Source organism: Elephas maximus, chromosome 19 (assembly GCF_024166365.1).
Source record: "Elephas maximus indicus isolate mEleMax1 chromosome 19, mEleMax1 primary haplotype, whole genome shotgun sequence".
In the NCBI taxonomy this organism is placed as follows: domain Eukaryota; kingdom Metazoa; phylum Chordata; class Mammalia; order Proboscidea; family Elephantidae; genus Elephas; species Elephas maximus.
Window position 1 is genome coordinate 26,816,296 of NC_064837.1, and position 27,140 is coordinate 26,843,435.

General features: G+C 41.5%; 1 protein-coding gene across 1 annotated transcript; it reads left to right on the forward strand.

Annotated features, from left to right (window-relative positions):
• Positions 1–1,465: 1,465 nt before the first annotated feature.
• On the forward strand, positions 1,466–26,901 carry RNF135 (ring finger protein 135). Its single transcript, XM_049859019.1, has 5 exons — positions 1,466–1,926; positions 3,491–3,634; positions 7,671–7,833; positions 22,645–22,734; positions 24,001–26,901. Exons 1-5 carry the CDS (start codon positions 1,567–1,569, stop codon positions 24,528–24,530), a joined length of 1,287 nt encoding a protein of 428 aa, XP_049714976.1. The 5' UTR covers positions 1,466–1,566; the 3' UTR covers positions 24,531–26,901.
• Positions 26,902–27,140: the final 239 nt, after the last annotated feature.

Below are 27,140 nucleotides of genomic sequence, written 5' to 3' on the forward strand. Positions count from 1 at the left end.
CCCATATAGATAGTCCTTAAAAGAGTATAAGGCTCAAGGCAGACATTTTTTACTAGTTAAGCTAAACTATTGTTTGGTTTTAAGACTTCTGGGGATATTTTTGGTTTAAGGCTTAAAGACTATCTCAGGGCAATAGCTTCAGCAGTTCATCCAACCTTCATGGCTCCAGGAAACCTGGAATCCATGAGAATTTGAAATTCTGTTTTGCATTCCCCCTCCCCAACTTTTTAAAATTGTGCTTTAGGTGAAAGTTTACAGCTCAAGTTAGTTTCTTATTCAAAAAATCTATACACATATTGTTCTGTAACATTGATTGCAATCCGCACAATGTGACAACACTCTTCGTTCCACCCTGGGTTCCTCCTGTCCATTTGTCCTGTTTTCCTGTCCCTTCTTGCCTTCTTGTCTTGCTTTTGGGCAGTAGTTGCCCATTTGGTCTCATATATTTGATTGAACTAAGAAGTATATTCCTCACATATGTTATTGTTTGTTTTACAATCCTGCCTAATCTTTGTCTTTATCCATAATTTGTTATGATCCACACCGTCGAATGTCTTTGCATAGTCAATAAAACACAGGTAAACATTTTTTCTGGTATTCTCTGCTTTCAGCCAAGATCCATATGACATCAGTGATGATATCCTTCCTTCCACATCCTCTTCTGAATCTGGCTTGAATTTCTGGCAGTTCCCTGTGATGTACTACCCAACCGTTTCTGAATTACCTTCAGCAAAATGTTACTTGTGTGTGATATTAATAAACCCCCACCAAATATTAATAGCGATTAAAAAAACAAACAAAAAAACCATGCTGGTGCTCCACCTCAGACAATGAAATCAGACTCTCTGGGGTCGGGTGCAAACTTTGGTATTTTTAAAGAGCTTCCTAGCTAATGGGTACCGGGTAATTCTTATTTCCTCACCACTTGCTAGAGGGGTTAGATGTCACCTAATGGGCGCATTCTCGTAAGTGAGCTGTTGAATCGAATCCTCTCTTTTTCCTTCTCCCAAAAGTTGTCCAGGTTATGTCTTAATGGGGACATCAAACTATAGGGAGCCTTTGAGACATCAGTGAGTTCCTAGCGATTTGGGGATCAGCTGATTCTCCAGTACGGGAGGCAGTAACTTAGGGCCGGCTCAACGCATGAGACGCTGCGAGCTGGGCAGTGGAGAAACTAAGCCAGCTTTCGGGGAGACTGGACAGAAGGAGAATCCCCGGGTGGTGCAAACGGTTAAGCGCTCTACTAATGTTTGAACCCACCTAGAGGCGCCTCGGAAGACAAGCCTGGCGATCTGCTTCTGAAAGGTCACGGCCTTGGAAACCCTACGGAAGGTAGTTCTCTGCATACAAGAGGTCGCCAGGAGTCAAAATCGACTCAAGGGCCACTTTTTTTTCTTTTTTGGAGAGAAGAAAAGTGGAGGATGGGAGAGAGGAGGGGACCAGGCAGCAGGAAGGCTGGAGGCGGGAGAGGAAGAGCGGGGGAGGAGCCAGAGGAGAAGTGGCGGAGGGCGGCCGGTCCCCAGCTGGGCCTTGACTTCCGCGCCCCCGCGCCTGGCCGCCGTCACCATGGCGGGCTTGGACTCCGGCCCGGCCATCCCGGTGTGGCTGAACGAGGACGACCTGGGCTGCATCATCTGCCGCGGGCTGCTCGACTGCCCCGTTACGCTGCCCTGCGGCCACAGCTTCTGCAGCTCCTGCCTGAAGAGCCTGTGGGGCTCCTGGGCCGAGAAGCCGCGCTGGGCCTGCCCCACCTGCCGCGAGGGCGCCCCGCAGAAGCCGCCGCTGCGGAAGAACACGCTGCTGCAGGACCTGGCCGACAAGTACAGCCGGGCGGTGCGCGAGCTGGAGGAGGGCGGCCGCGGGGCTGGCCCCGAGCTCGCGCCCGGCCCGGCCCCGGCCTCCCGGCGCCGCCCTGCAGCCCTGCCGGTAGGGAGGCGGCCCTGGGGGCTCTCCTGGCCCGCAGCCTGCCGCGCCGCCTTCCGCCTTCCTCCTCCCAGCGCCCCTTCCCACTCTCCCCTTTCGGCTCTTCTTCCCTCCAACATCCTTATCCTTTCTATGTTTACGTTAACTTTCTCAGTCTAAAGGTAGAACCCGCTCTTTGGCGAATCTTTGGAAAGTTCGGAAAAGTAGAACCGACTGTCAACCTAGCTGCTGTACACCTGGCCTTACTTCCATTTCTTTTCAGCTTTTCCGCGCCCTTTTCAAACAGAGTTGAGACTACATTGTACATCTTCCTTTTGGGTATAAACACGGAATTATCCCTCGGGTCCTTAAAACTCTTCGTGAACATAGCTTTTGGTGACTGAATACGCTTCACATTGGCTTTTAAATTGAAGTGATTTTCTTTGACTGGCAGGACATGGGAGGATGTAAAAACATATTTTCTTTATTAATTCTCTGTGTTTTTCAAATTCAGTACAATGAGTGTACGTTTCTTTTATGATGTAAAAAGTAATGCACTTATTTTTTTAATGTTTTGAATTAGCTCAGGTGCCTGGATAAGGGCTCCACTCCAGAGTTCCAGGTACCTGAAAACTGGGGCTTGGAAACTTAAGAGCGAGCAGTGTTACCGGTGGCCTGTCACCTCCCTCTGTAAAATAGCCTGAGTCTGGGTTCCAAACATGTTATCTGAGAGGACATCTAGGCTTCTTAGAGATGAAAAAAGGTTCTGGGTCAAAGATTTTTGAAGTTCCGACATGATTTTTTTAAAAAGGAAAATGCCCAAAGTTAAACAAAAAACCTGGTCTATTTAGAGTTGGATGATGAACATCTTGTATTTCTGTGACTCTACAGCGGACCACCGTTTTCCATTTAAGGTCTGGGTCCAGCCTTCCGTGGATGTCACCAGGTCTTGATGGCGTTGTCAGTATGTGTTGGCTGCAAACTTGCTCCCACCCCAACCAGACAGCTCAGCAGAATAAGCTCTTTGGCGTGGAGTTGTTTAGCACTCTCATCTGAATTTTTTTTTAATGTGAAGGATGTCAAAAAGAGCTCGTATCTGCGTAATACTTTAAAGTCTCCAAGATATTTTTACAATGGATGGTTAGGTAGATCCTTCTTACTCCTGAAGGTGGGGGGGGGGGGGGAGTTGAGGTCACAGGATGAGCCATAGCCAAGAGTCCAGCTCAGACCTGAGCCTTGTGCCTTCTGCTTCACCACTCACCTTCTCAGCCTCCATCTACCCCTGCCAAATCCAGGCTCTCTCACCCCATTTCCCCTCTGACTTCCCCTGCATAAAGCAACCCACAAGTTTCCTTTCACACTTCACTCCCATCCCCATCCCATGGATGAACTAGGGTTCCCTGTTATGGCCACTGGGAGATCAGTAGTGGGAAACGGGAATGAGCAAGGTCTACCTGCTCATTTTCTGGACAATAGTTAGTTCTTTCATCCCTTCCTTGCCTACTTCCTTTACCCAGTGTTTATGGCTGCCACTGTCCAGTGCTGGATGCTGGGTCCAGCTTTATGTTCTATCTTTGCTCTTTTAAAGGCAGCAGCACAGAGGAGCATCACAGAAGTTGGTCGGGAGCTGGGAGAGCTGGTGGAGCAGCTTGTAGACATCACCAGGAGCCTTCAGAATCAGAGATCCCTCTCACAATCTGAGGCAGACAATGAACTGACCATCTTGGGCACGGTATGGTTAGCTTGGAGAGGAAAAGATTGCGAGGGGGATGAGCAAAGGGTGCCTTCCAACTGGGACAACATGAATATATTTTGAGTTGAGGGATGCAATACATCTCAATCTTTCATTGTCCTCTTTATTACCAAAGACAGATGATCAGAATCGTGGAGTACTTGAAGTGAGGTCCAGAAGCTTTGAGCTAGATTCTACCTCATCACTGCACCTAACCAAGCTCTAAGATCACCAGTGACCTCCAAGTAAATCCTGCAGACACTCTGATTCTTGACCTCTCAGCAGCCTTCAACACAATTGATTGCACCTTTCTTCTTGAAGCATTCTCTTCCCTTAACTTCCAAAACACAAGCTTCCCAGTCCTCCCTCCAGCTCCACCTGCTCCTTCTCAGTCTATTTTGCAGGCTTACCCTTTCTGCTCAGCACTGAAATGCTGGAATTCTTCAAGGCTTAGTTGTAGGTTCCTTTCTCTTCCCCTGAAGTGGTCTTCCCACACCCATGGTTTTAATTACCACTGTATGCACAAACACTTCCATCCTGGATCCTTCTCTAAGGTCTAGGCTGGTACCTTCCTTCTCATCTTTTCCTTTTGAGTATCTCAAAGGCACATTACACTTAACGTGTCCCAAACTGTTCCTCCTCTGGGACTCCCCATCTCAGTGACTGGCCCCATTATCCTTCCAAGTGCACAAGACAGAAACCTGGGAGCCATTCGTGTCACCCCCACCCTTACCCCCAATATGTAGCCTACTGTAGCTCCAAGAGGAAACCCTGGTGGTGTAGTGGTTAAGTGCTACAGCTGCTAACCAAAAGGTCGGCAGTTCGAATCCTCCAGGTGCTCCTTGGAAACTCTATGGGGCAGTTCTACTCTGTCCTATAGGGTCGCTATGAGTCGGAATCGACTCGACAGCACTAGGTTTGGTAGCTCCAAGAACTGCCTAAACATCTCTCAAATCTGTTTACTACTGTTGAGCTCCTTTGAGACTTCTCTAATCCAAGCCTATGATCATGTCTCACCTGATTGCTTTGATAGCCTCCTAAGTGCTCCACTCTTACCCCCTCTTCTGTTCTCACCACCATCACAGTGATCCTCTCAAAAACAAATCTGATCATGTTACTCTTCTGCTAAAAACACTCCCGTGATGTCTTTTTCCTTAGGATTAAGACCAAAATCCTCACAGGACCAACAAAGCCCTATAGGATCTATCCTCGTCTGTCTCTCCAGTCTCACCTCCCACATTCCACCTCCTGCGTTGGTCCATCTAGTGTCTTGCTTCCTCCCACCATAGGGAGCACATCCTGGTATGCTCTTCCTTCAACCCTGTCACCTGGGTAATGCCTGCTCATCCTGCAGACCCCAGCTAGATGTCACTTCCTCAGGAAGGCTTGACTGATTTTCCCCTATTGGAGGTTCTTAGGAGCCCTGATGGCACAGGGGTTAAAGCGCTTGGCTTCTAATGGAAGAGTCAGCGGTTCAAACCCACCAGCTGCTCAGCGAGAGAAAGATGTGGCTGTCTGCTTCCGTAAAGATTTACAGCCTTGGAAACCCTATGGGACAGTTCTATTCTGTCCTATAGGGTCACTATGAGTCAGAATTAACTCGACGGCAGTGGATATTGGAGGCTTTTATAATTCCAGGTACCTTTTATCTATTGCAATTATCACAGTTACACCTTTATAATGATTTGTGTCCTAATTATTGATGTCCATCCCTATTCCGGAAACCCTGGTGGCGTAGTGGTTAAGAGCTATGGCTGTAAACCAAAAGGTCAGCAGTTCGAATCTACCAGGTGCTCCTTGGAAACCCTATGGGGCAGTTCTGCTCTGTCCTATAGGGTCGCTACGAGTTGGAATTGACTCCACGGCAATGAGTTTTTTTTTTTTGATCCCCACTCCCCACTGGTCTCTAAGCTTCATGAGGGTAGGGACGTTGACTGTTTTTTGTTTTTTTTTATTTTGCTTTAGATGAAGATTTACAGAAGAAATTAGTTTCTTATTTAACAATTAATATACATTGTTTTGTGACATTGGTTGCCAGCCCCATGGCATGTCAACACTCTCGCCTTCTCGACCTTGGGTTCCCTATTACCAGCTTTCCTGACCCCTCCTGCCTTCTTGTCCTTGCCCCTGGGCTGGTGTTCCCATTTAGTCTCGTTTTGTTTTATGGGGCTGGCTAATCTTTGGCTGAAGGGTGAACCTCAGGAGTGATTTCATTACTGAGTTAAAAGGGTGCCTGGGGGTCATACTCTCGGGGTTTCTTTAGTTTCTGTCAGGCCAGAAGTCTGGTCATTTCTTGTGAGTTAGAATTTTGTTCTACATTTTTCTCCAGCTCTGTCTGGGACCCTCGTTTGTGATCCCTGTCAGGGCAGTCAGTGGTGGTAGATGGGCACCATCTAGTTATGCTGGACTCAGTCTGGTGGAGGCTGTGGTAGTTGTGGGGGACCTTGGCTGCTTTTGTTATTTCATTCACCATTGTATCCCCTGGCGCTAGCACAGTTCCTGGCACATTGAGTGAATAAATAATAAATGAGTCTTCAGGGATACAATGTGTTAGGGGTGGAAAGTCTGAGAGTCTGACTTTCTGAGCCTCAGGTTTCTAACTGTAAAATAGGAATAAGATCCATCCCACTGGTTTGTGGTGAGCATTAAAAAAGATCTTGTATAAAAAGCTGTAAAGCAATGGGAAAACGTAGGATATAATTAACTGGCAATTTAATCACCATGGACCTCAATTTTTTGTTTTATAAAATGGGGATAATAAAACCTACCTTGAAAGGTTGTTACACAAATTAGAGCTAAGCAGTACCCAACATATAGAAAGCACTCAGAAGTGGTGCTTAATACTACTATTATAAGGCATTGGTGGTAGAGTTCTTGCCTTCCACACAGGAGACCTGGGTTTGATTCCTGGCCAGTGCACTTCATGCGCAGTCACAACCCGTCTGTCAACGGAGGCTTGCGTGTTGCTATGATGCTGAACAGGTTTCAGCAGAGCTTCCAGACTAAGACGACTAGGAAGAAAGTCCTGAAAATCTACTTTTAAAAAAAATGTACAAAAAATTTGTTATTGGTGGCAATATACACAGCCAAACCTGTGTCCATTCACAATTTCTACATGAACAGTTCAATAACATTGGCAATCTACTCCTGGAAGTCAACCAACAAAACCCTAGGATCACAATGGTCTGACCTGCAGCTGATGGTAGGGATGGTGCAGGGCCGGGCAGCATTGCATTCTGTTGTACGTGGGGTCAACATGAGTTGGGGGCAGGTCGCCATGAGGCAGGGGCCCAACTCTATGGCAGCTAACAACAACAACAACAACACTACTACTACTATTATTGGTGAAAAGAGTGGGAAATAGAAAAGGCGCAGGTGAAGTTGGGAAAGAAGGATGCCGATGAGCAGATGAGAGGCTGTGTTGGGAAATAGCAGGACGTGAGGTGGAATTTAAACGAGGAGCGTGTGATAGAGGCCCCGGAAAGCAGTCTGGATGTTGATGTTGACTCTTAAGAGGTGGCATGGTATAATGACAACAGTCGTGGGAAGATTATTCTGGCCTCTGTGGCTTATTTCAGTGACTGTCTATATTATTAATTCTGTAAAGCCCCTGTGAGATGGGCCTAAAATTTTTAAATGTTTGCAGGTATCATCTAAGAAATCCATGTTCACTGCACAAAATATCAGAAAACACATAGCGGTTTAAAGGAAAAAAAAAAATTTATCCATAACCCCCCCACCCAGAAATAACTACTCTTTAATATATTAAATTTTAATATTTTGAACTTTTATTTTAAAAATTAACATCAATTTTAATATCTTTTTCCAGATAGTTTTCAATGTATATATTTTAAGGACCTAATATGTTTTCCATTTCTGTTTTTTTCTGGGGGGAGGGGCCTTATTATGTTTTTAAAAAACTTGTTAGGAGGTAAATGAAAAATTTTAGATGGATGGCAGAGCTTGAATATAATATTTGATGGATTCCATAAGGGACTTTCATTTATTTATATTTATTTTTATGATTAATCAATAGGCTTTTTCTAGTGGGGTGGACCTTTCCTTGGCTTCTCCAAAGCTAGTGACTTCCAACACATCTGAGGGAAAAATGAGAGATGTTCTCCATGCCCTCGAAGAAATCCAGGAAAAATTACGAGAAAACTTCACGTGGAAAGAGGCTTTTGAAAAACAAACACAGGGTGAGTTGATTTTGCTGGGAAGGAGGATTAGTTATGGGAACTTGGGGGAGAATGGCAAAGTGCTTCAGGGCCTTGTTCTCTGGGACAGGATCCCAGATCCCAGCTGCATTATTATTGTGGTATTGAAAATGAGATAGGAGCACGCTGAGGTGTTTTTGATGTAAGGAGTTTTTGGACAGCACCGGAGATGTCTTAGTCATCTAAAAAAAAAAAAAAACAGATACCACAAGTGGATGGCTTTAACAAAGCAAAATGTATTCTCTCACAGCCTAGTGGGCTAAAAGTCCAAATTCAGGGCAACAGCTCCAGCGGAAGGCTTTCTCTTTGTTGGCTCTGGAGGAAGATGCTTGTTATTGGTCTTCCCCTAGACTTAGGAGCTTCTCAGCACAGGGACTCCATGTCCAAAGGACGTGTTATCCTCCTGGCTCTTGCTTCTTGGTGGTATGAGGTCCCCACGTCTTTCTGCTCACTTCATTCTTTTATATCTCAAAAGAGTTTGGCTTAAGACACTATCTTGTAGATCTCATCAATATAACTGCCACTAATCCATTAACATCATAGTGATAGGATTTACAACACAGGGGAATCACATCAGATGACAAAATGGTAGACAATCATACAATACTGGGAATCATGACCTAACCAAGTTGGCAGATATTTTTGGAGGATTCAGTTCAATCCATGACAGATGTGATGTATCAACGCTGTTAATAGAAACTCAAGACCTGGACCCATTTTCTGAGACCTCATAAATTCAGAACCTTGACCTGATTTCACTGGCTTATTACTCATCTATGTAGTCTTTCTGAGGAGGTTCAGGAACAGGTCACTTTTTAATTTTTAACTAGTAAAGATCTGTATTAACAAAGCACATCATAAATAAACCAGAAAACCAAACCTGTGGCTGTGGAGTAGATTCTGACTCATGATGACCCCATGTGTTACACAGAGCAGAACTGTTCCTTCTTGGCTGTAAACTTTTTTTTTTTTTAATTGTGTTTTAAGTGAAGTCAGTTTCTCATACAAAAACTTACACACACATTGTTACGTGACCCTAGTTGCTCTCCCTGTAATGTGACAGCACACTTCTCCTTTCTACCCTGTATTTCCCATGCCCATTCAGCCAGCGTCTCTCCCCCTCTGCCTTCTCGTCTCGCCTCCGGGCAGGAGCTGCCCACTTAGTCTCATGGGCCTACCTGAGCTAAGAAGCACACTCCTCACCAGTTTCATTTTATGTCTTATAGTCCAGACTAATCTTTGTCTGAAGAGTTGGCTTTGGGAATGGTTTTAGTTTTGGGCTAACAGAGAGTCTGGGGGCCATGTCCTCTGGGGTCCCCTCAGTCTCAGTCAGACCATTATATCTGGACTTTTTACTAGAATTACAGTTCTGCACCCCACTTTTCTCCTGCTCCATCAGGTACTCTCTGTTGTGTTCCCTGTCAGGGCACTCATTGGAGGTAGCTGGGTACCATCTAGTTCTTCTGGTCTCAGGCTGTTGGAGTCTCTGGTTTATGTGGCCCTGTCTGTCTGTTGGGCTCATATTTTCCTTGTGACTTTGGTGTTCTTCATTCTCCTTTGCACCAGGTGGGTTGGGACCAATTGATGCATCTTAGATGGCCACTTGCTAGCTTTTTTTTTTTTAATATTTTATTTCATGGAGTTTTTTTTTTTTTTAATTTTTATTGTGCTTTAAGTGAAAATTTACAAATCAAGTCAGCCTCTCATACAAAAATTTATATACACCTTGTTATATACTCCTAGTTACTCTTGCCCTAATGAAACAGCACACTCTTTCTCTCCACCCCGTATTTCAGTGTCCATTCAGCCAGCTTCTGTCCCTCTCTGCCTTCTCATCTCCCCTCCAGACAGGAGCTGCCCACATAGTCTCACGTGTCTACTTGATCCAAGAAGCTCGCTCCTTGCCAGTATCATTTTCCATCTTATAGCCCAGTCCAATCCCTGTCTGAAGAGTTGGCTTTGGGAATGGTTCCTTTCTTGGGCTAAGAGAAGGTTTGGGGACCATGACCTCTGGGGCCCTTCTAGTCACAGTCAGACAATTAAGTCTGGTCTTTTCATGAGAATTTGGGGTCTGCATCCCACTGCTCTCCTGCTCCTTCAGGGATTCTTTATTGTGTTCCCTGTCAGGGCAGTCATCGGTTGTAGCTGGTCACCACCTAGTTCTGCTGGTCTCAGGCTGATGTAGTCTCTGGGTTATGTGGCCCTTTCTGTCTCTTGGGCTCATAATTACCTTGTGTCTTTGATGTTCTTCATTCTCCTTTGCTCCAGGTAGGTTGAGACCAATTGATGTATCTTAGATGGCCACTTGCTAGCATTTATGACCCCAGACGCCACTCTCCAAAGTGGGATGCAGAATGTTTTCTTAATAGATTTTATTATGCCAATTGACCTGGAATGTCTCCTGAAACCATGGTCCCCAAACCCCTGCCCCTGCTACGCTGGACTTCGAAGTGTTTGGTTTATTCAGGAAGTTTCTTTGCTTTTGGTTTAGTCTGGTTATGTTGACCTCTCCTGTATTATGTGTTGTCTTTCCCTTCACCTAAAATAGTTCTTGACTGCTGTCTAATTAGGGAATACCCCCCTCCCCCTCTTGTAACCATCAAAGAATATTTTCTTCTCTGTTTAAACTGTTTCTTCAGTTTTTATAATAGTGGTCTCATATAATATTTGTCCTTTTGCAACTGACTGATTTCACTCAGCATAATGCCTTCCAGATTCCTCCACGTTATGAAATATTTCATGGATTCATCATTGTTTTTCATCGATGCATAGTATTCCATTGTGTGAATATACCATACTTTATCCATTCGTCCATTGATGGGCACCCTGGTTGCTTCCATTTTTGCTGTTGTAAACAGTGCAGTGAATATGGGTGTGCATATATCTGTTTGTGTAAAGGCTCTTATTTCTCTAGGATATATGCCAAGGAGTGGGATTGCTGGATCGTATGGTAGTTCTATTTCTAGCTTTTTAAGGAAGTGCCAAATTCATTTCCAAAGTGGTTGTACCATTTTACCTTCCCACCAGCAGTGTATAAGTGTTCCAGTCTCTCCACAACCTCTCCAATATTTATTATTTTGTGTTTTTTTTTTTTTTTTTTAATTAATGCCAGCCTCGTTGGAATGAGAGGGAATCTCATTGTAGTTTTGATTTGCATTTCTCTAATGGCTAATGATCGAGAGCATTTCCTCATGTATTTGTTAGGTACCTGAATGTCTTCTTTAGTGCAGTGTCTGTTCCTGTCCTTTGCCCATTTTTTAATTGGGTTGTCTTTTTGTTGTTGAGTTTTTGCAGTATCACGTAGACTTTAGAGATCAGACGCTGATCGGAAATGTCACCTCTTGCTCGCTTTTAAGACCCTGGACACCACTGACCAAAGTGGGATGCAGAACATTTTCTTAATACATTTTGTCATGCCAGTTGACTTAGATTTCCCCCAAAACCATGGTCCCCAGATCCCTGCCCCTGCTACTCTGTCCCTTGAAGTGTTTGGTTGTATTCAGGAAACTTCTTAGCTTTTGGTTTAGTCCAGTTGTGCTGACTTCCCCTGTATTGTGTGTTGTCCTTCCCTTCACCTAAAATAATTCTTGTCTAATATGTAGTTAGTGAGCACCCCTCATGCCTTATAATAGTGGTCCTTTCGTGACTGACTAATTTCACTCAGCTAAATGCCTTCCAGGTTCCTCCAAGTTATGAGATGTTTCACGGATTCATTGTTGTTCTTTATTGTTTTGTGGCATTCCATTGTTTTATCCATTCACCTGTTGATGGACACCTAGGTTGTTTCCATCTTTTTGCTGTTGTAAACAATGCTGCAGTGCAGATGGATATGCATAAATCTATTCGTGTAAGGGGTCTTATTTCTCCAGGATATATTCCAAGGAGTGGGATTGCTAGATCGTGTGGTTGTTCTATCTTTATGGAAGCATCAAATCGATTTCCAAAGTGGTTATACCATTTTATATTCTCACCAGCAGTGTATAAGTATTGCAGTCTCTCCACAGCCTCTACAACATTTATTATTTTGTTGTTTTTGGGTTAATGCTGGCCTTGTTGGAGTGAGATGGTATCTCACTGTTGTTTTGATTTGCATTTCTCTAATGACTAATGATCCTGAGCATTTCCTCATGTATCTATCTGTTAGCTATCTGAATGTCTTTAGTCAAGTGCCTGTTCATATCCTTTGCCCATTTTGGCTGAAATCTTTATAGAAGCAGATTGCCAGGCCTTTCTTCCTCAGTGCTGCTGAGGGGGGTTTGAACTGCCAACCTTTTCGTTAGTAGTCGAGTTCAAACTGCTTTTGCCACCCAGGAGGCCTACATTGTAAATAGTTCTTATAAATTCTATTAAAATATAATTTCTGGGGAATATGTCAACGTAGCTCTACTCTGTCCTATAGGGTCGCTATGAGTCAAAATCGACTTGATGGCAGTGCTTGGCAGTGGTAAACAGTAACAATGTAGAAAGGAACATTTTTGCCTTGATTTTATTGGTTCCCTTGTTCCCCCAGAATCTTGATTGAAAAGCAGTGAACGTCTGTCTGCCCTTCAAATATTAGCTCTGGTCTTGTGGCTCTGCCTCTGGCTCTAGACATTGTCTGTTTTACATACTTTAGAGACATCTCCTCTAGCATTTTCATATTTAAATGATGTTGCTTTGCTTAAAATGTCATGCCTTATTTAAGTGGAAAAACCTGATTCACTGGAAAAAAGTTTCTTAAGGAAAATGATTAGAGAGCAGTTTACTAGTTGTTCCCAAATTTAGGCTGTTTGTACTTAATCTGAGAAGTAAGAGGCCTCCTGGCTCCTCTGTGATTCTGAATTTAGGCTGGATTCTCTAGTGAAATTCATTTTTTATACAAATTTAAAATTAATTTTAAAATTTTTTATTAAAAAATCAAAACAGTATAAAAAGGTATACAGTGAAAGTCTCTGTCCCACTCCTGCCCAATTCACCGAATTCCTTATCTCAAACACTTGTTTGTTTCTTGAGTATCCATTCAGGATTTCCTTCTGCAAATCCAAGAATATACAAATTTATATTCTTATGTCTCCCAATCTTTTTTTTTAATATAAAACGCAGCATACTTTATACACTGCATTTTGCTTCTTTTCTTTCTTTTTTTTTTTTTTCTTAATTAGGCTTTGTTTTTTATAACAGTTTTAAGTTTGCAGAAAAATTATGCAGAAAGTATAGAGTTTGAATATATCATCTCCCCCCTCCATTATTTTTTACTCAGTAGATCTTGATACTTTTACAAATCAGTACTTAGAGAGCTTTGTCTTTTGTGGTTGCATAGTATTCCAGTTTACAGATATGCCAAGATTTATTTACCCAACCTTCTACAATGGATGCTTGATTATTTCCAGTTGTTTATTATCACAGACAATGCTGAAGCCAATAACTGAGTTTATACATCATTTCACATGGGTGCAGATGTAATTGTAGGTTAAATTGCCAGTAAAGGTGGTGAGTCATAGAGTAAATTTATTTGTAATTTTGATACACATTGCCAAATTGACCTCCAGTTGGGTTATACCAGTTTACAAATTTTAAAGAAGTGTGTGTCTTCACAGACACTCGACAGAGTGTATTTGTAGTTTTTTGCCAATCTGATGGGTAAAAAAAAAAAGTTGTATATCAGTTTACTGTACTTTTAATTTGCATTTCTCCATGAATTATCTGTTTATATGTTGCATCACTGGTCTTTTTAAAATTGATATTTAGGAGCTCTTTGCAATTTTTTTTTCCAATTTGTCATTTACCTTTTACTTTTGATTATAATGTCATGTAGACTTGAAAATTTTTTTATGTAGTAAGTTTCATCAGTCTTTGCTTTATGGCTTCTAGATTTATGTTTTAGTTAGAAAGACCTTCACTACCCCAAGTTTATAAAGGAATTTGCTCTGTGTGTGTGTCTGTACTTTTATATTTTGTATTTAAATCTTTGGTTTCATGTTTTACATTTAATCTTTGATCCATTTGGAGTTTATTCTGGCCTGTGCCCATATCACTTGAAATGATATGATTTACATAGCATAACTTTAGAGACATATCTGTTATAGCATTTTATATTTAAATAATGTTGCTCTCCTTAAAATGTTTCTATTTAACTGGAGAAACATAATTTCTTGGAAAAAGTTATCAATTTCTATGATTCTTTAAGTGTACATTTTAAGCACTTTTATAAATCCAATTTTTTCTATGAATGTCTTAGCAAGTACAATATGGTTCTTCATCTGTGGTTAGTTTGTTTTTGATTATTTGGGCCAATCAGAAATATTTTTAAAATGTAATATCTGGATATATTCCCACGTCCTAAAACATCATTCCCTGAATTTTCCACGAGATCGTTTTTAAGACAATAGACGAGTTCTTCAAGTCAGCCCTTTAACAGCTGTCAAACGATTTGACTACCTCATCACAATGACTTTGTAGCATCACAGTGACTTTGTAACCTTACATAAGTACACCAGGAGCTGCTGTAGAAATCACACAACCTAAACTGAACAGTGTTTCTCAGGGTGTGGCCCAGGATTTGACATCATACTCTCTGGGGGCACTAATACAAGGCAGATTCCAGGGCCCAGTCCCAGACTAGTGAATCAGTATCTCTGAGTGGGCCCAGGAATCTGCATTTCTGACAATATGCCTGGGGGAGTTTGATGCCGACTAAAGTTTTAAGAACCACTTGGATGCAGTTTTCCCTGGAAGGGTGATTATTTGCAATATAAATTTAATTTGGGGGGAGAAAGTTTATACAAAGCAATTCTACTTAAACAGGATAGTGCTATAAGAGACCTGTTCCTAAAATTTTGGATTATTTAAAATGCCCAAGGGAAACTGGGCATAAAAAACCTGTTTTTTATTCTCTTCTTTTAGTAGAAAAACAAGATTCTTTAGACTCTGTTATAAAGAAATGGCTTAGCAATTAATTTTATGTCACAGATATTTCTATAAAATCAACTGCTTAATGAAAACATCATTTTTTTTTTTTTCTTTTACAAAGCCTGTCACATCAGTGGGTAAGCAATCCTGTTTATACCCACAGAGATTAATATATTATAAAACTTCTTCATCTCTTTAATAGTGACCAGTGTCTTGTTTAATAGTCAATATTTACAGACTGTACATCATGTATAGTTTTTAAAAATTTTTTAATACGCTTTTTTTTTTAATTAACTTTTATTGAGCTTCAAGTGAACGTTTACAAATCAAGTCAGTCTGTCACATATAAGTTAATATACATCTTACTCCTTACTCCCACTTGCTCTCCCTCTAATGTCGGCCCTTCCAGTCTCTCCTTTCGTGAAAACTTTGGCAGCCTCCAACTCTCTCTATCCTCCCATCTCCCCTCCAGACAGGAGATGCCAACACAGTCTCAAGTGTCCACCTAATATTATTAGCTCACTCTTCATCAGCATCTCTCTCCCACCCACTGTCCAGTCCCTTTCATGTCTGATGAGTTGTCTTAGGGGATGGTTCCCGTCCTGTGCCAACAGAAGGTTTGGGGACCATGACCGCCGGGATTCCTCTAGTCACATCTAGATCATTAGGTATGGTCTTTTTATGAGAATCTGGGGTCTGCATCCCACTTATCTCCTGCTCCCTCAGGGGTTCTCTATTGTGCTCCCTGTCAGGGCAGTCATCGATTGTGGCCGGGCACCAACTAGTTCTTCTGTTCTCAGGATAATGTAGGTCTCTGGTTCATGTGGCCCTCTCTGTCTCTTGGGCTCTTAGTTGTCGTGTGACCTTGGTGTTCTTCATTCTCCTTTGCTCCAGGTGGGTTGAGACCAGTTGATGCATCTTAGATGGCCGCTTGTTAGCTTTTAAGACCCCAGACGCCACATTTCAGAGTGGGATGCAGAATGTTTTCATAATAGAATTATTTTGCCAATTGACTTAGAAGTCCCCTTAAACCATGGTTCCCAAACCCCCGCCCTTGCTCCGCTGACCTTTGAAGTATTCAGTTTATCCCGGAAGCTTCTTTGCTTTTGGTCCAGTCCAGTCCAGTTGAGCTGACCTTCCATGTATTGAGTGTTGTCCTTCCCTTCACCTAAAGCAGTTCTTTTCAGCTAATTAATCAGTAAAAAAAACCCTCTCCCTCCCTCCCTCCCTCCCCTCCTCGTAACCACAAAAGTATGTGTTCTTCTCAGTTTATACTATTTCTCAAGATCTTATAATAGTGGTCTTATACAATATTTGCCCTTTTGCCTCTGACTGATTTCACTCAGCATAATGCCTTCCAGGTTCCTCCATGTTATGAAATGTTTGACAGATTCGTCACTGTTCTTTATCGATGCGTAGTATTCCATTGTGTGAATATACCACAATTTATTTACCCATTCATCCATAGATGGACACCTTGGTTGCTTCCAGCTTTTTGCTATTGTAAACAGAGCTGCAGTAAACATGGGTGTGCATATATCTGTTTGTGTGAAGGCTCTTGTTTCTCTAGGGTATATTCTGAGGAGTGGGATTTCTGGGTTGTATGGTAGTTCTATTTCTAACTGTTTAAGATAACTCCAGATAGATTTCCAAAGTGGTTGTACCATTTTACATTCCCACCAGCAGTGTATAAGAGTTCCAATCTCTCCGCAGCCTCTCCAACATTTATTATTTTGTGTTTTTTGGATTAATGCCAGCCTTGTTGGAGTGAGATGGAATCTCATTGTAGTTTTAATCTGCATTTCTCTAATGGCTAATGATCGAGAGCATTTTCTCATGTATCTGTTAGCTGCCTGAATATCTTCTTTAGTGAAGTGTGTGTTCATATCCTTTGCCCACTTCTTGATTGGGTTGTTTGTCTTTTTGTGGTTGAGTTTTGACAGAATCATGTAGATTTTAGAGATCAGGCGCTGGTCTGAGATGTCATAGCTGAAAATTCTTTCCCAGTCTGTAGGTGGTCTTTTTACTCTTTTGGTGAAGTCTTTAGATGAGCATAGGTGTTTGATTTTTAGGAGCTCCCAGTTATCGGGTTTCTCTTCGTCATTTTTAGTAATGTTTTGTATTCTGTTTATGCCTTGTATTAGGGCTCCTAGGGTTGTCCCTATTTTTTCTTCCATGATCTTTATCGTTTTAGTCTTTATGTTTAGGTCTTTGATCCACTTGGAGTTAGTTTTTGTGCATGGTGTGAGGTATGGGTCCTGTTTCATTTTTTTGCAAATGGATATCCAGTTATGCCAGCACCATTTGTTAAAAAGACTATCTTTTCCCCAGTTAACTGACACTGGTCCTTTGTCAAATATCAGCTGCTCATACATGGATGGATTTATATCTGGGTTCTCAATTCTGTTCCATTGGTCTATGTGCCTGTTGTTGTACCAGTACCAGGCTGTTTTGACTACTGTGGCTGTATAATAGCTTCTGAAATCAGGTAGAGTGAGGCCTCCCACTTTCTTCTTCTTTTTCAGTAATGCTTTACTTATCCGAGGCTTCTTTCCCTTCCATATGAAATTGGTGATTTGTTTCTCTATCACATTAAAAAATGACATTGGAATTTGGATCGGAAGTGCATTGTATGTATAGATGGCTTTTGGTAGAATAGACATTTTTACTATGTTAAGTCTTCCTATCCATGAGCAAGGTATGTTTTTCCACTTAAGTAAGTCCTTTTGAATTTCTTGTAGTAGAGCTTTGTAGTTTTCTTTGTATAGGTCTTTTACATCCTTGGTAAGATTTATTCCCAAGTATTTTATCTTCTTGGGGGCTACTGTGAATGGTATTGATTTGGTTATTTCCTCTTCGATGTTCTTTTTGTTGATGTAGAGGAATCCAAGTGATTTTTGTATGTTTATTTTATAACCTGAGACTCTGCCAAACTCTTCTATTAGTTTCAGTAGTTTTCTGGAGGATTCCTTAGGGTTTTCTGTGTATAAGATCATGTCATCTGCAAATACAGATAATTTTACTTCCTCCTTGCCAATCCGGATGCCTTTTATTTCTTTGTCTAGCCTAATTGCCCTGGCTAGGACTTCTAGCACGATGTTGAATAAGAGCGGTGATAAAGGGCATCCTTGTCTGGTTCCTGTTCTCAAGGGAAATGCTTTCAGGTTCTCTCCATTTAGAGTGATGTTGGCTGTTGGCTTTGCATAGATGCCCTTTATTATGTTGAGGAATTTTCCTTCAATTCCTAGTTTGGTGAGAGTTTTTATCATAAATGGGTGTTGAACTTTGTCAAATGCCTTTTCTGCATCAATTGATAAGATCATGTGGTTTTTGTCTTTTGTTTTATTTATGTGGTAGATTACATTAATGGTTTTTCTGATATTAAACCAGCCTTGCATACCTGGTATAAATTCCACTTGATCGTGGTGAATTATTTTTTTGATATGTTGTTGAATTCTATTGGCTAGAATTTTGTTGAGGATTTTTGCATCTATGTTCATGAGGGATATAGGTCTGTAATTTTTTTTTTTTTGTAATGTCTTTACCTGGTTTTGGTATCAGGGAGATGGTGGCTTCATAGAATGAGTTGGGTAGTATTCTGTCTTTTTCTATGCTTTGAAATACCTTTAGTAGTAGTGGTATTAACTCTTCTCTGAAGGTTTGGTAGAACTCTGCAGTGAAGCCGTCCGGGCCAGGGCTTTTTTTTCTTGGGAGTTTTTTGATTACCGTTTCAATCTCTTTTTTTGTTATGGGTCTATTTAGTTGTTCTACTTCTGAATGTGTTAGTTTAGGTAGGTAGTGTTTTTCCAGGAATTCATCCATTTCTTCTAGGTTTGCAAATTTGTTAGAGTACAATTTTTCGTAATAATCTGATATGATTCTTTTAATTTCAGTTGGTTCTGTTGTGATGTGGTCCTTCTCGTTTCTTATTCGGGTAATTTGTTTCCTTTCCTGTATTTCTTTAGTCAGTCTAGCCAATGGTTTATCAATTTTGTTAATTTTTTCAAAGAACCAGCTTTTGGCTTTGTTAATTCTTTCAATTGTTTTTCTGTTCTCTAATTCATTCAGTTCAGCTCTAATTTTTATTATTTGTTTTCTTCTGGTGTCTGATGGATTCTTTTGTTGCTCACGTTCTATTTGTTCAAGTTGTAGGGACAGTTCTCTGATTTTGGCTCTTCTTTTTGTATGTGTGCATTTATCGATATAAATTGGCCTCTGAGCACTGCTTTTGCTGTGTCCCAGAGGTTTTGATAGGAAGTATTTTCATTCTCGTTGCATTCTATGAATTTCCTTATTCCCTCCTTGATGTCTTCTATAACCCAGTCTTTTTTCAGGAGGGTATTGTTCAGTTTCCAAGTATTTGATTTCTTTTCCCTAGTTTTTCTGTTATTGATTTCTAGTTTTATTGCCTTGTGGTCTGAGAAGATGCTTTGTAATATTTCGATGTTTTGGATTCTGCAAAGGTTTGTTTTATGTCCTAATATGTGGTCTATTCTAGAGAATGTTCCATGTGCGCTAGAAAAAAAAGTATACTTTGCAGCAGTTGGGTGGAGGGTTCTGTATAAGTCAATGAGGTCAAGTTGGTTGATTGTTGTAATTAGGTCTTCCGTGTCTCTATTGAGCTTCTTACTGGATGTCCTGTCCTTCTCCGAAAGTGGTGTGTTGAAGTCTCCTACTATAATTGTGGAGGTGTCTATCTCACTTTTCAGTTCTGTTAAAATTTGATTTATGTATCTTGCAGCCCTGTCATTGGGTGCATAAATATTTAATATGGTTATGTCTTCCTGATCAATTGTCCCTTTTATCATTATGTAGTGTCCTTCTTTATCCTTTGTGTTGGATTTAAGTCTGAAGTCTATTTTGTCAGAAATTAATATTGCTACTCTTCTTTTTTGCTTATTGTTTGCTTGATATATTTTTTTCCATTCTTTGAGTTTTAGTTTGTTTGTGTCTCTAAGTCTAAGGTGTGTCTCTTGTAGGCAGCATATAGACGGATCGTGTTTCTTTATCCAGTCCGTGACTCTCTGTCTCTTTATTGGTACATTTAGTCCGTTTACATTCAGCGTAATTTTAGATAAATAAGTGTTTAGTGTTGTCATTTTGATGCCTTTTTATGTGTGTTGTTGACAATTTCATTTTTCCACATATTTTTTTGTGCTGAGACATTTTTCTTAGTAAATTGTGAGATCCTCATTTTCGTAGTGTTTGACTTTATGTTTGTTGAGTCATTACGTTTTTCTTGGCTTTTATCTTGAGTTATGGAGTTGTTATACCTCTTTGTGGTTACCTTATTATTTACCCCTGTTTTTCTAAGTAAAAACCTAACTTGTATTGTTCTGTGTCGCCTTGTATCACTCTCCATATGGCAGTTCTATGCCTTCTGTATTTAGTCCCTCTTTTTGATTATTGTGATCTTTTACATATTGACTTCGGTGATTCCCTGTTATGAGCATTTTTTTTTTTAATTAATTTTAATTTGTTTTTGTGATTTCCCTATTTGAGTTGATATCAGGACGTTCTGTTTTGTGACCTTGTGTTGTGCTGGTGTTTGATGTTATTGGTTCTCTGACCAAACAATATCCTTTAGTATTTCTTGTAGCTTTGGTTTGGTTTTTGCAAATTCTATAAACTTGTGTTTATCTGTAAATATCTTAATTTTGCCTTCATATTTCAGAGACAGTTTTGCTGGATGTATGATCCTTGGCTGGCAGTTTTTCTCCTTCAGTGCTCTGTATATGTCGTCCCATTCCCTTCTTGCCTGCGTGGTTTCTGCTGAGTAGTCTGAACTTATTCTTATTGATTCTCCCTTGAAGGAAACCTTTCTTTTCTCCCTGGCTGCTTTTAAAATTTTCTCTTTATCTTTGGTTTTGGCGAGTTTGATGATAATATGTCTTGGTGTTTTTCTTTTTGGATCAGTCTTAAATGGGGTTTGATGTGCATCTTGGATAGATATCCTTTTCGTCTTTCATGATGTCAGGGAAGTTTTCTGTCAGGAGATCTTCAATTATTTTCTCTGTGTTTTCTGTCCTCCCTCCCTGTTCTGGGACTCCAATCACACGCAAGGTATCCTTCTTGATAGAGTCCCACATGATTCTTAGGGTTTCTTCATTTTTTTTAATTCTTTTATCTGATTTTTTTTCAGCTATGTTGGTGTTGATTCCCTGGTCCTCCAGATGTCCCAGTCTGCATTCTAATTGCTCGAGTCTGCTCCTCTGACTTCCTATTGCGTTGTCTAATTCTGTAATTTTATTGTTAATCTTTTGGATTTCTACATGCTGTCTCTCTATGGATTCTTGCAACTTATTAATTTTTCCACTATGTTCTTGAATAATCTTTTTGAGTTCTTCTACTGTTTTATCAGTGTGTTCCTTGGTTTTTTCTGCAGTTTGCCTTATTTCGTTTCTAATGTCTTGAAGCATTCTGTAAATTAGTTTTTTATATTCTGTATCTGATAATTCCAGAATTGTATCTTCATTTGGGAAAGATTTTGATTCTTTTGTTTGGGGGGTTGTAGAAGCTGTCATCGTCTGCTTCTTTATGTGGTTTGATATGGACTGCTGTCTCTGAGCCATCACTGGGAAACTAGTTTTTCCAGAAAATCCGCTGACTGGGACGCTGGCTCCAGGCTCCTAAAGCAATTGCTGCTTCCCCGTATTTGTTCGTTTTCCGCCTCTAAATCTGTGTTTGTTGTTCAGGGTTCGTAGATTGTTATGTATGTGATCGATTCACTTGTTTTTCCGAGGCTTTGTTGCAAGAGGGATCCGAGGTAGCGTCTACCTAGTCCGCCATCTTGGCCCCGCCAATACGCTTTATTTTTTAGAGCGGTTTTAGATTTATAGAAAAATTGCACAGAAAGAATTCTCATATGTCCCCTCCCCCTCCGCACTGTTTCTCTTAATATTAACATTTTGCATTAGTGTGGTACCTTTGTTCCAATTAATGAAACAGTATGGATACATTATTACTAAGGTCCATAGCTTATATCAGCATTCACTTTTTCTGTTGTAATATAATTTTTCTCAAGGTATTCTAAAAATAAGAACTATTCAAGTATAGCTGATTTTCCTAATAAATAGGGGGAAAATTGTTTTAGTTTAAAAAATAGTAAGTTTAGCAGGTCTTGCAAACATTTCTTAAAACTGTAATTAAATGTGTTAATTATGTTAATCCAGTCAGGTAAAGAGAACAGTGGCACCCACCTGAATTTTGAGAACGCTCTTTTGAGGAGCCACGCTCCCACTCTCCTGTGCAACCCACACCCTAGACTGGGTCTATTGTTTCTTCTGATTTAGATTCACTTTATGCTGCTCTCACTTCAAGATATAAATGGGGGAAGATTTCACCTTCAAAGTCCCCACTTCGGAGCTTCCCTCGCTTTCCCTTCTTCCAGCTAGTAGGGTCATTGCAATCTAGCACACACAGTTGCTTTAAGTTGACAATTAAACTTTAGTACACTGAGTGGGGATGAGGTAGTGTCAGTGGTGGAGGTGAATCTCACATCAACTCCTGTTACCCAGTTGATATAAAGACAATTTAAAGCATCGGTACGGGGATCATAGAAATCCTGGGTATCAGGGTGCTGCAATCCCCTGGAACAGTTTTTAGTTAATTTATTTAATAAATATGCATCAGTCACCTCCTATGTACCTGATGCTGGACTTGAACATAGAGGTGAACAAGGGCTCTGCCAGCAAGGGGCTTAGAGCTTAGTTGGGAAACAGACAGTGAAATAGCCCAGAGTGGCTGGACATACATGGGCTGGAAGTTCTGCTTGATCAAGTCCTGACACTGAAAAATGTGCTAAAGATGAGGAAGACAAGTCATGTGCCCTGATCACAATGTTTGCATACCTTTTGTTTGTCTTTTTCTGATGGAGTTTTTCCCCTCAATATTTTGATTGCTTAGTGGAACTCCTGGAAACTCCATCTACCTCATCACGCCCACTGCCAGACCAGAACCACCCTGCACCCAGGAAGGCCTCCCGGTTTGCTCAGTGTAAGTATGTGGTTTGCTTAAAACTTGGGTTTGGCCTGCTGCAGAGAGTGGTGTGTTTGCATGGAGGACAGGCCGTGTCCATGTCCCTGTGGCTAGCACTCCTTGGCTTACTGACCCCAAATCTGCTTTGCCCAGCCCTGGTCCCACCACATGGGGAGCTGATGATAAAGGTGAGGTAGGTTGAGAACTCCCACATTCCAGACTAAGCCATACCCATGAGACCAGGCAACCTTTGGGCACCCATGCTGGGGTCACAGCTTACAGCCAACTGCCTATCCTCCAGCATGCTTAGCTACTACTGCTCTCTCAGTATGGAGTAGAACTTAAGAGCATGGGTCCTGGAGCCAGACTGCTTGGGCTTGAATCTCAGCTCCTCTATTCACTAGCTATGTGATCTTGGACAAGTAACTTAATCTTTTAGTGCCTCACTTCCTTCATCGTAAAATGAAGATAATAATAGTGCCTCCCCTATGAGATTGTCATGAGGGTTGAATGAGTGAATGTACGTAAAGTACCTAGAGGAGTTATTGCTGGTTGTTGTTGTTTTTCGCTGCCATCAAGTTGGCCCCCAACTCATGGTTACCTCATGCACAATGGGATTGGGCTGTTGTGATCCATAGGGTTTTCACTGGCTGATTTTTCAGAATTAGCTCTCTAGGCCTTTCTTCCTAGTCTGTCTTAGTCTGGAAGCTCCGCTGAAACCTGTTCAGCATGATAGCAACACTCAAGCCTTCACTGAAAGATAGGTCGTAGCTGTGCATGATGTGCAATGGCCAGAAATAGAACCCTGGTTTCCTGTACAGAAGGCGAGAATTCTACCACTGAACCACCAGTGAACCCGCCCCGTAGGAAACAGTGTGAAACGTGCAAAATGAACAAGATGTGGTTCTTCACTAGGAAGCTTAAGCTTAACTGGAAAGTTGTAAACAACCATGGACTGCTATGGACTAAATCACTACTACAGGTAGAAGGTGGTATGATAAGAGGAGAAGAGGTAAAGCACTAGGGTTGCTGGGAAAAGCGAGAGATGACTTTTCACTGGGTGAGATTCAGAGAGGGCTCTGTGGAAGAGGGCTGGTGGGTAGGTAGAAATCAAGGTGGGAAAGTGGCACTTTTAATAGAACAGCATGGGAGTGTATATAAAACTGCAAGCTGATGTCCTGATTTCAGTGCCAATCTGAGTAAAGCACTATCACACCCAAAGATACAAAGCTGATTTTTGCTGTTTGAGGACCTCTTAGCATGGGTTCTTGTTTTCTTCCCCAGGGGCCATCCATCCAACCTTTGACCTGAGGAGCCTCTCCTGTAGCCTGGAGGTGTCCGAGGATCTCCGGACAGTAACTGTGTCTCACTGGCCACAATCCTATCCCTGGAGTCGTGAGAGGTTTAAGGCCTGCCAGGTCTTATGTTCCCAGGCCCTCTCTTCTGGGCAGCATTACTGGGAAGTGGACACTCAGCAGTGTAGCCACTGGGCAGTTGGGGTAGCTTCCTGGGAGATGAACCGTGACCAGATCCTGGGACGGACCAGGGACTCCTGGTGTGTGGAGTGGATGGGGACTAGTCGGCTCTGTGCATGGCACATGGCGAAAGAACTTGTCCTCAGCTCAGACAAACCTGGGGTCGTGGGCATCTGGCTAGACCTGGAGGGGAAGAAGCTTGCCTTCTATGCAGCGGCTAATCAGGAGAAGCTTCTGTATGAGTGTGAGATCTCTGCTTCCTATCCTCTGCACCCCGCCTTCTGGCTATATGGCTTACATCCTACAAACTCGCTGATAATAAAGCAAGTAAAGACATAAAGGCCCCTCCGGTGCTAAAACACAGTAGTTTCCTGGTCCGTCTCCCTGCCTTCAAGCACGGTAGCAGTCTGACTCAAGAATCCCACTTCTGAAGTTAAGGGGCATATCCAAAACCAAGCCTGTTGCCGTTGAGTTGATTCCGACTCATAGTGACCCTATAGGGATAGGATAGAGTAGAACTGCCCCATAGGGTTTCTAAGGAATGCCTGGTGGACTTGAATTGCCAACCTTTTGGTTAGCAGCCATAGCTCTTAACCACTATGCCACCAGGGTTTCCAAGGGGTGTATATTAGTTATCAATTGTTGTGTAACAGTATTACCACAAATTTATCAGTTTAAGACAACCCACATTTATTATCTCACAGGGATTAAATTAGGAGTGAGGATACAGACTAGTTGAGTTCTCTGCTTCAGAGTTTCACAAGCCACAGTCAAGGTGTCACCTGGGGCTGCGGTCTCATCTGAGGCTTGACTGAGGAGGGATCTGCTTCCAAGCTCACATGGTTGTTGTTGGCATTCAGTGCCTGTGGGTTGTGGGACCAAGGGGCTCAGTTTCTTGTTGGCTGAGGGCTGCCTTCAGTTTAATACCACATTTTGTAACATGACTGCCCTGCTCTCTGAAAGCCAGCAAGGGAGAGAGAATCTCTTAGCAAGGTGGACGGTACAATCTTATATAACATGATCATGTACAAGCCTTTGCCATATTCTGTTAATTAAAAGCAAGTCACAGGCCCTGCCCATACTCAAGAGAGAGATATTACACAAGGGCGTGAATACCAAGAGGTGTACTCAGGGGGCCGGATTAGACTCTGTCTGCCTCAGGGCATCATTTCCCTCTTGATTCTCCCTGTTTTTAAAAATCGTCTTATTGTATAATAAAACGGATAAAGGAAACTACACATGTCCAGCTTAATGAATTATTATAAGATGAACAGTTTTGTCCCTACCGCTTAGGTCATGAAATAAAATATTGCTACTAACTCAAGAAGCCCTTTCACGTGCCTTGTCGCAATTACAAAACCTTCTCTCCAACCAGAAGGAACCACCACCATCCTGACTTCTACAGAAATCGCTTCCTCATGTTTCTAGTTTTATCACCCAAATATGCATTCCTGGCCAAAGTAGTTTACAACCCAAACAAATTATTGAGTCAGTTCCAACTCGTGGCAACCCTATATGAGTCACAGTAGAACTGTGCTGCGTTGGATTTTCAGCGACTGATTTTTTGGGAGTACATCACCTGGTCTTTGTTCCAAAGTAACTCTGGGTAGACTTGAGCCTCAAATCTTTTGGTCAGTAGCCAAGCAAGTTAACCATTTGCCTTAGTTATGCTCATTTAAAAAAAAAAAAATTGATAAGGCTTTTTTTTTTTTTTAAATAGCTTTGTTGAGATATAATTTACATACCATAAAATTCACCCATTTAAAATGTACAATTCAGTGTTTTTTAGTATATTTACAGAGTGGTGCAATAATCGCTATAATCTAATTTTAGAACATTTTTATCACTCCAAAAATAAACCCTACGCCCATTAACAGTTGATATGTCTTTGAAGTCTTTTCATCTACAGGTCCCTCCATCCCCTTTTTCTTAGTTTATCTATAGAAAAACCCCAGGCTGGATTAGCACCTGTTTTTTATTTTTTAATTAAAATTATGTTTTGCTGTGTTTTCAGTGAAAGTTTACACAGCAAATTAGGTTCCCGTTTAACAATTACCCCACAGATGGCTCAGTTGATTGGTTACATTTTTCACAATGTGTCAACATTCTCAGTTCCATTCTGAATGTTCTGTTTCCGATAACCTAGTTTCCCTGTCCCCTTACACTTCCATCTTTGCTTTAGAGTAATTATTGATCCTTTGCTTTCATGTAGATGACTTTTTAAAGGTGTGCAGCACTCACAGGTGATATTCTTTATTTTATAAGCCAATCTGTTGGATCCACAATCAACACCCATGGAAGCAACAGTCAAGAAATCAAATGACATATTGCATTGGGCAAATCTGCGGCAAAAGACCTCTTTAAAATGTTGGAAAGATGTCACTTTAAGAACAAAGGTACACCTGACCCAAACCATGGTATTTTCAATCACCTCATACGTGTGTGAAAGCAGGACAATGAATAAGAAAGACAGAAGAAGAATTGATGCCTTTGAATTATGGCATTGGTAAAGAATATTGACTATACCATGAACGACCAGAAGAATGAACAAATCTGTCTTGGAAAAAGTACAGCCAGAATGCTCCTTAGAAGCAAGGATGGCAAGACTTTGTCTCATATACTCTGGACATGTTATCAAGAGGGACCAGTCCCAGGAGAAGGACATCGTGCTTGGTAAAATAGAGGGTCATCAAAAAAGAGGAAGGCTCTTCGGGAGATGAACTGATACAGTGGCTGTAACAATGGGCTCAAGGATAATAATGATTGTGAAGGTGGCACAGGACTGGGCAGTGTTTTGTTCTATTGTACTTGGAGTCACTATGAGTTGGAACCAACTCAGTGGCACCTAACAACAGCAACAATCTGTTATTTAGGTAAAAGGTGACCTTGGGATAGTTTCAGTTCAAGGTTTAATGAGTATCTTAGGGCAAGAGTCTTGGGGAGTCGTCT

Coding starts and splice junctions, on each gene's coding strand:
- RNF135 (XM_049859019.1), top strand. CDS start 1,567: ATGGCGGGCTTGGACTCCGGCCCGGCCATCCCGGTGTGGCTGAACGAG. Junction 1,927..3,490: donor GCCGCCCTGCAGCCCTGCCG/GTAGGGAGGCGG, acceptor GCTCTTTTAAAG/GCAGCAGCACAGAGGAGCAT. Junction 3,635..7,670: donor AACTGACCATCTTGGGCACG/GTATGGTTAGCT, acceptor ATTAATCAATAG/GCTTTTTCTAGTGGGGTGGA.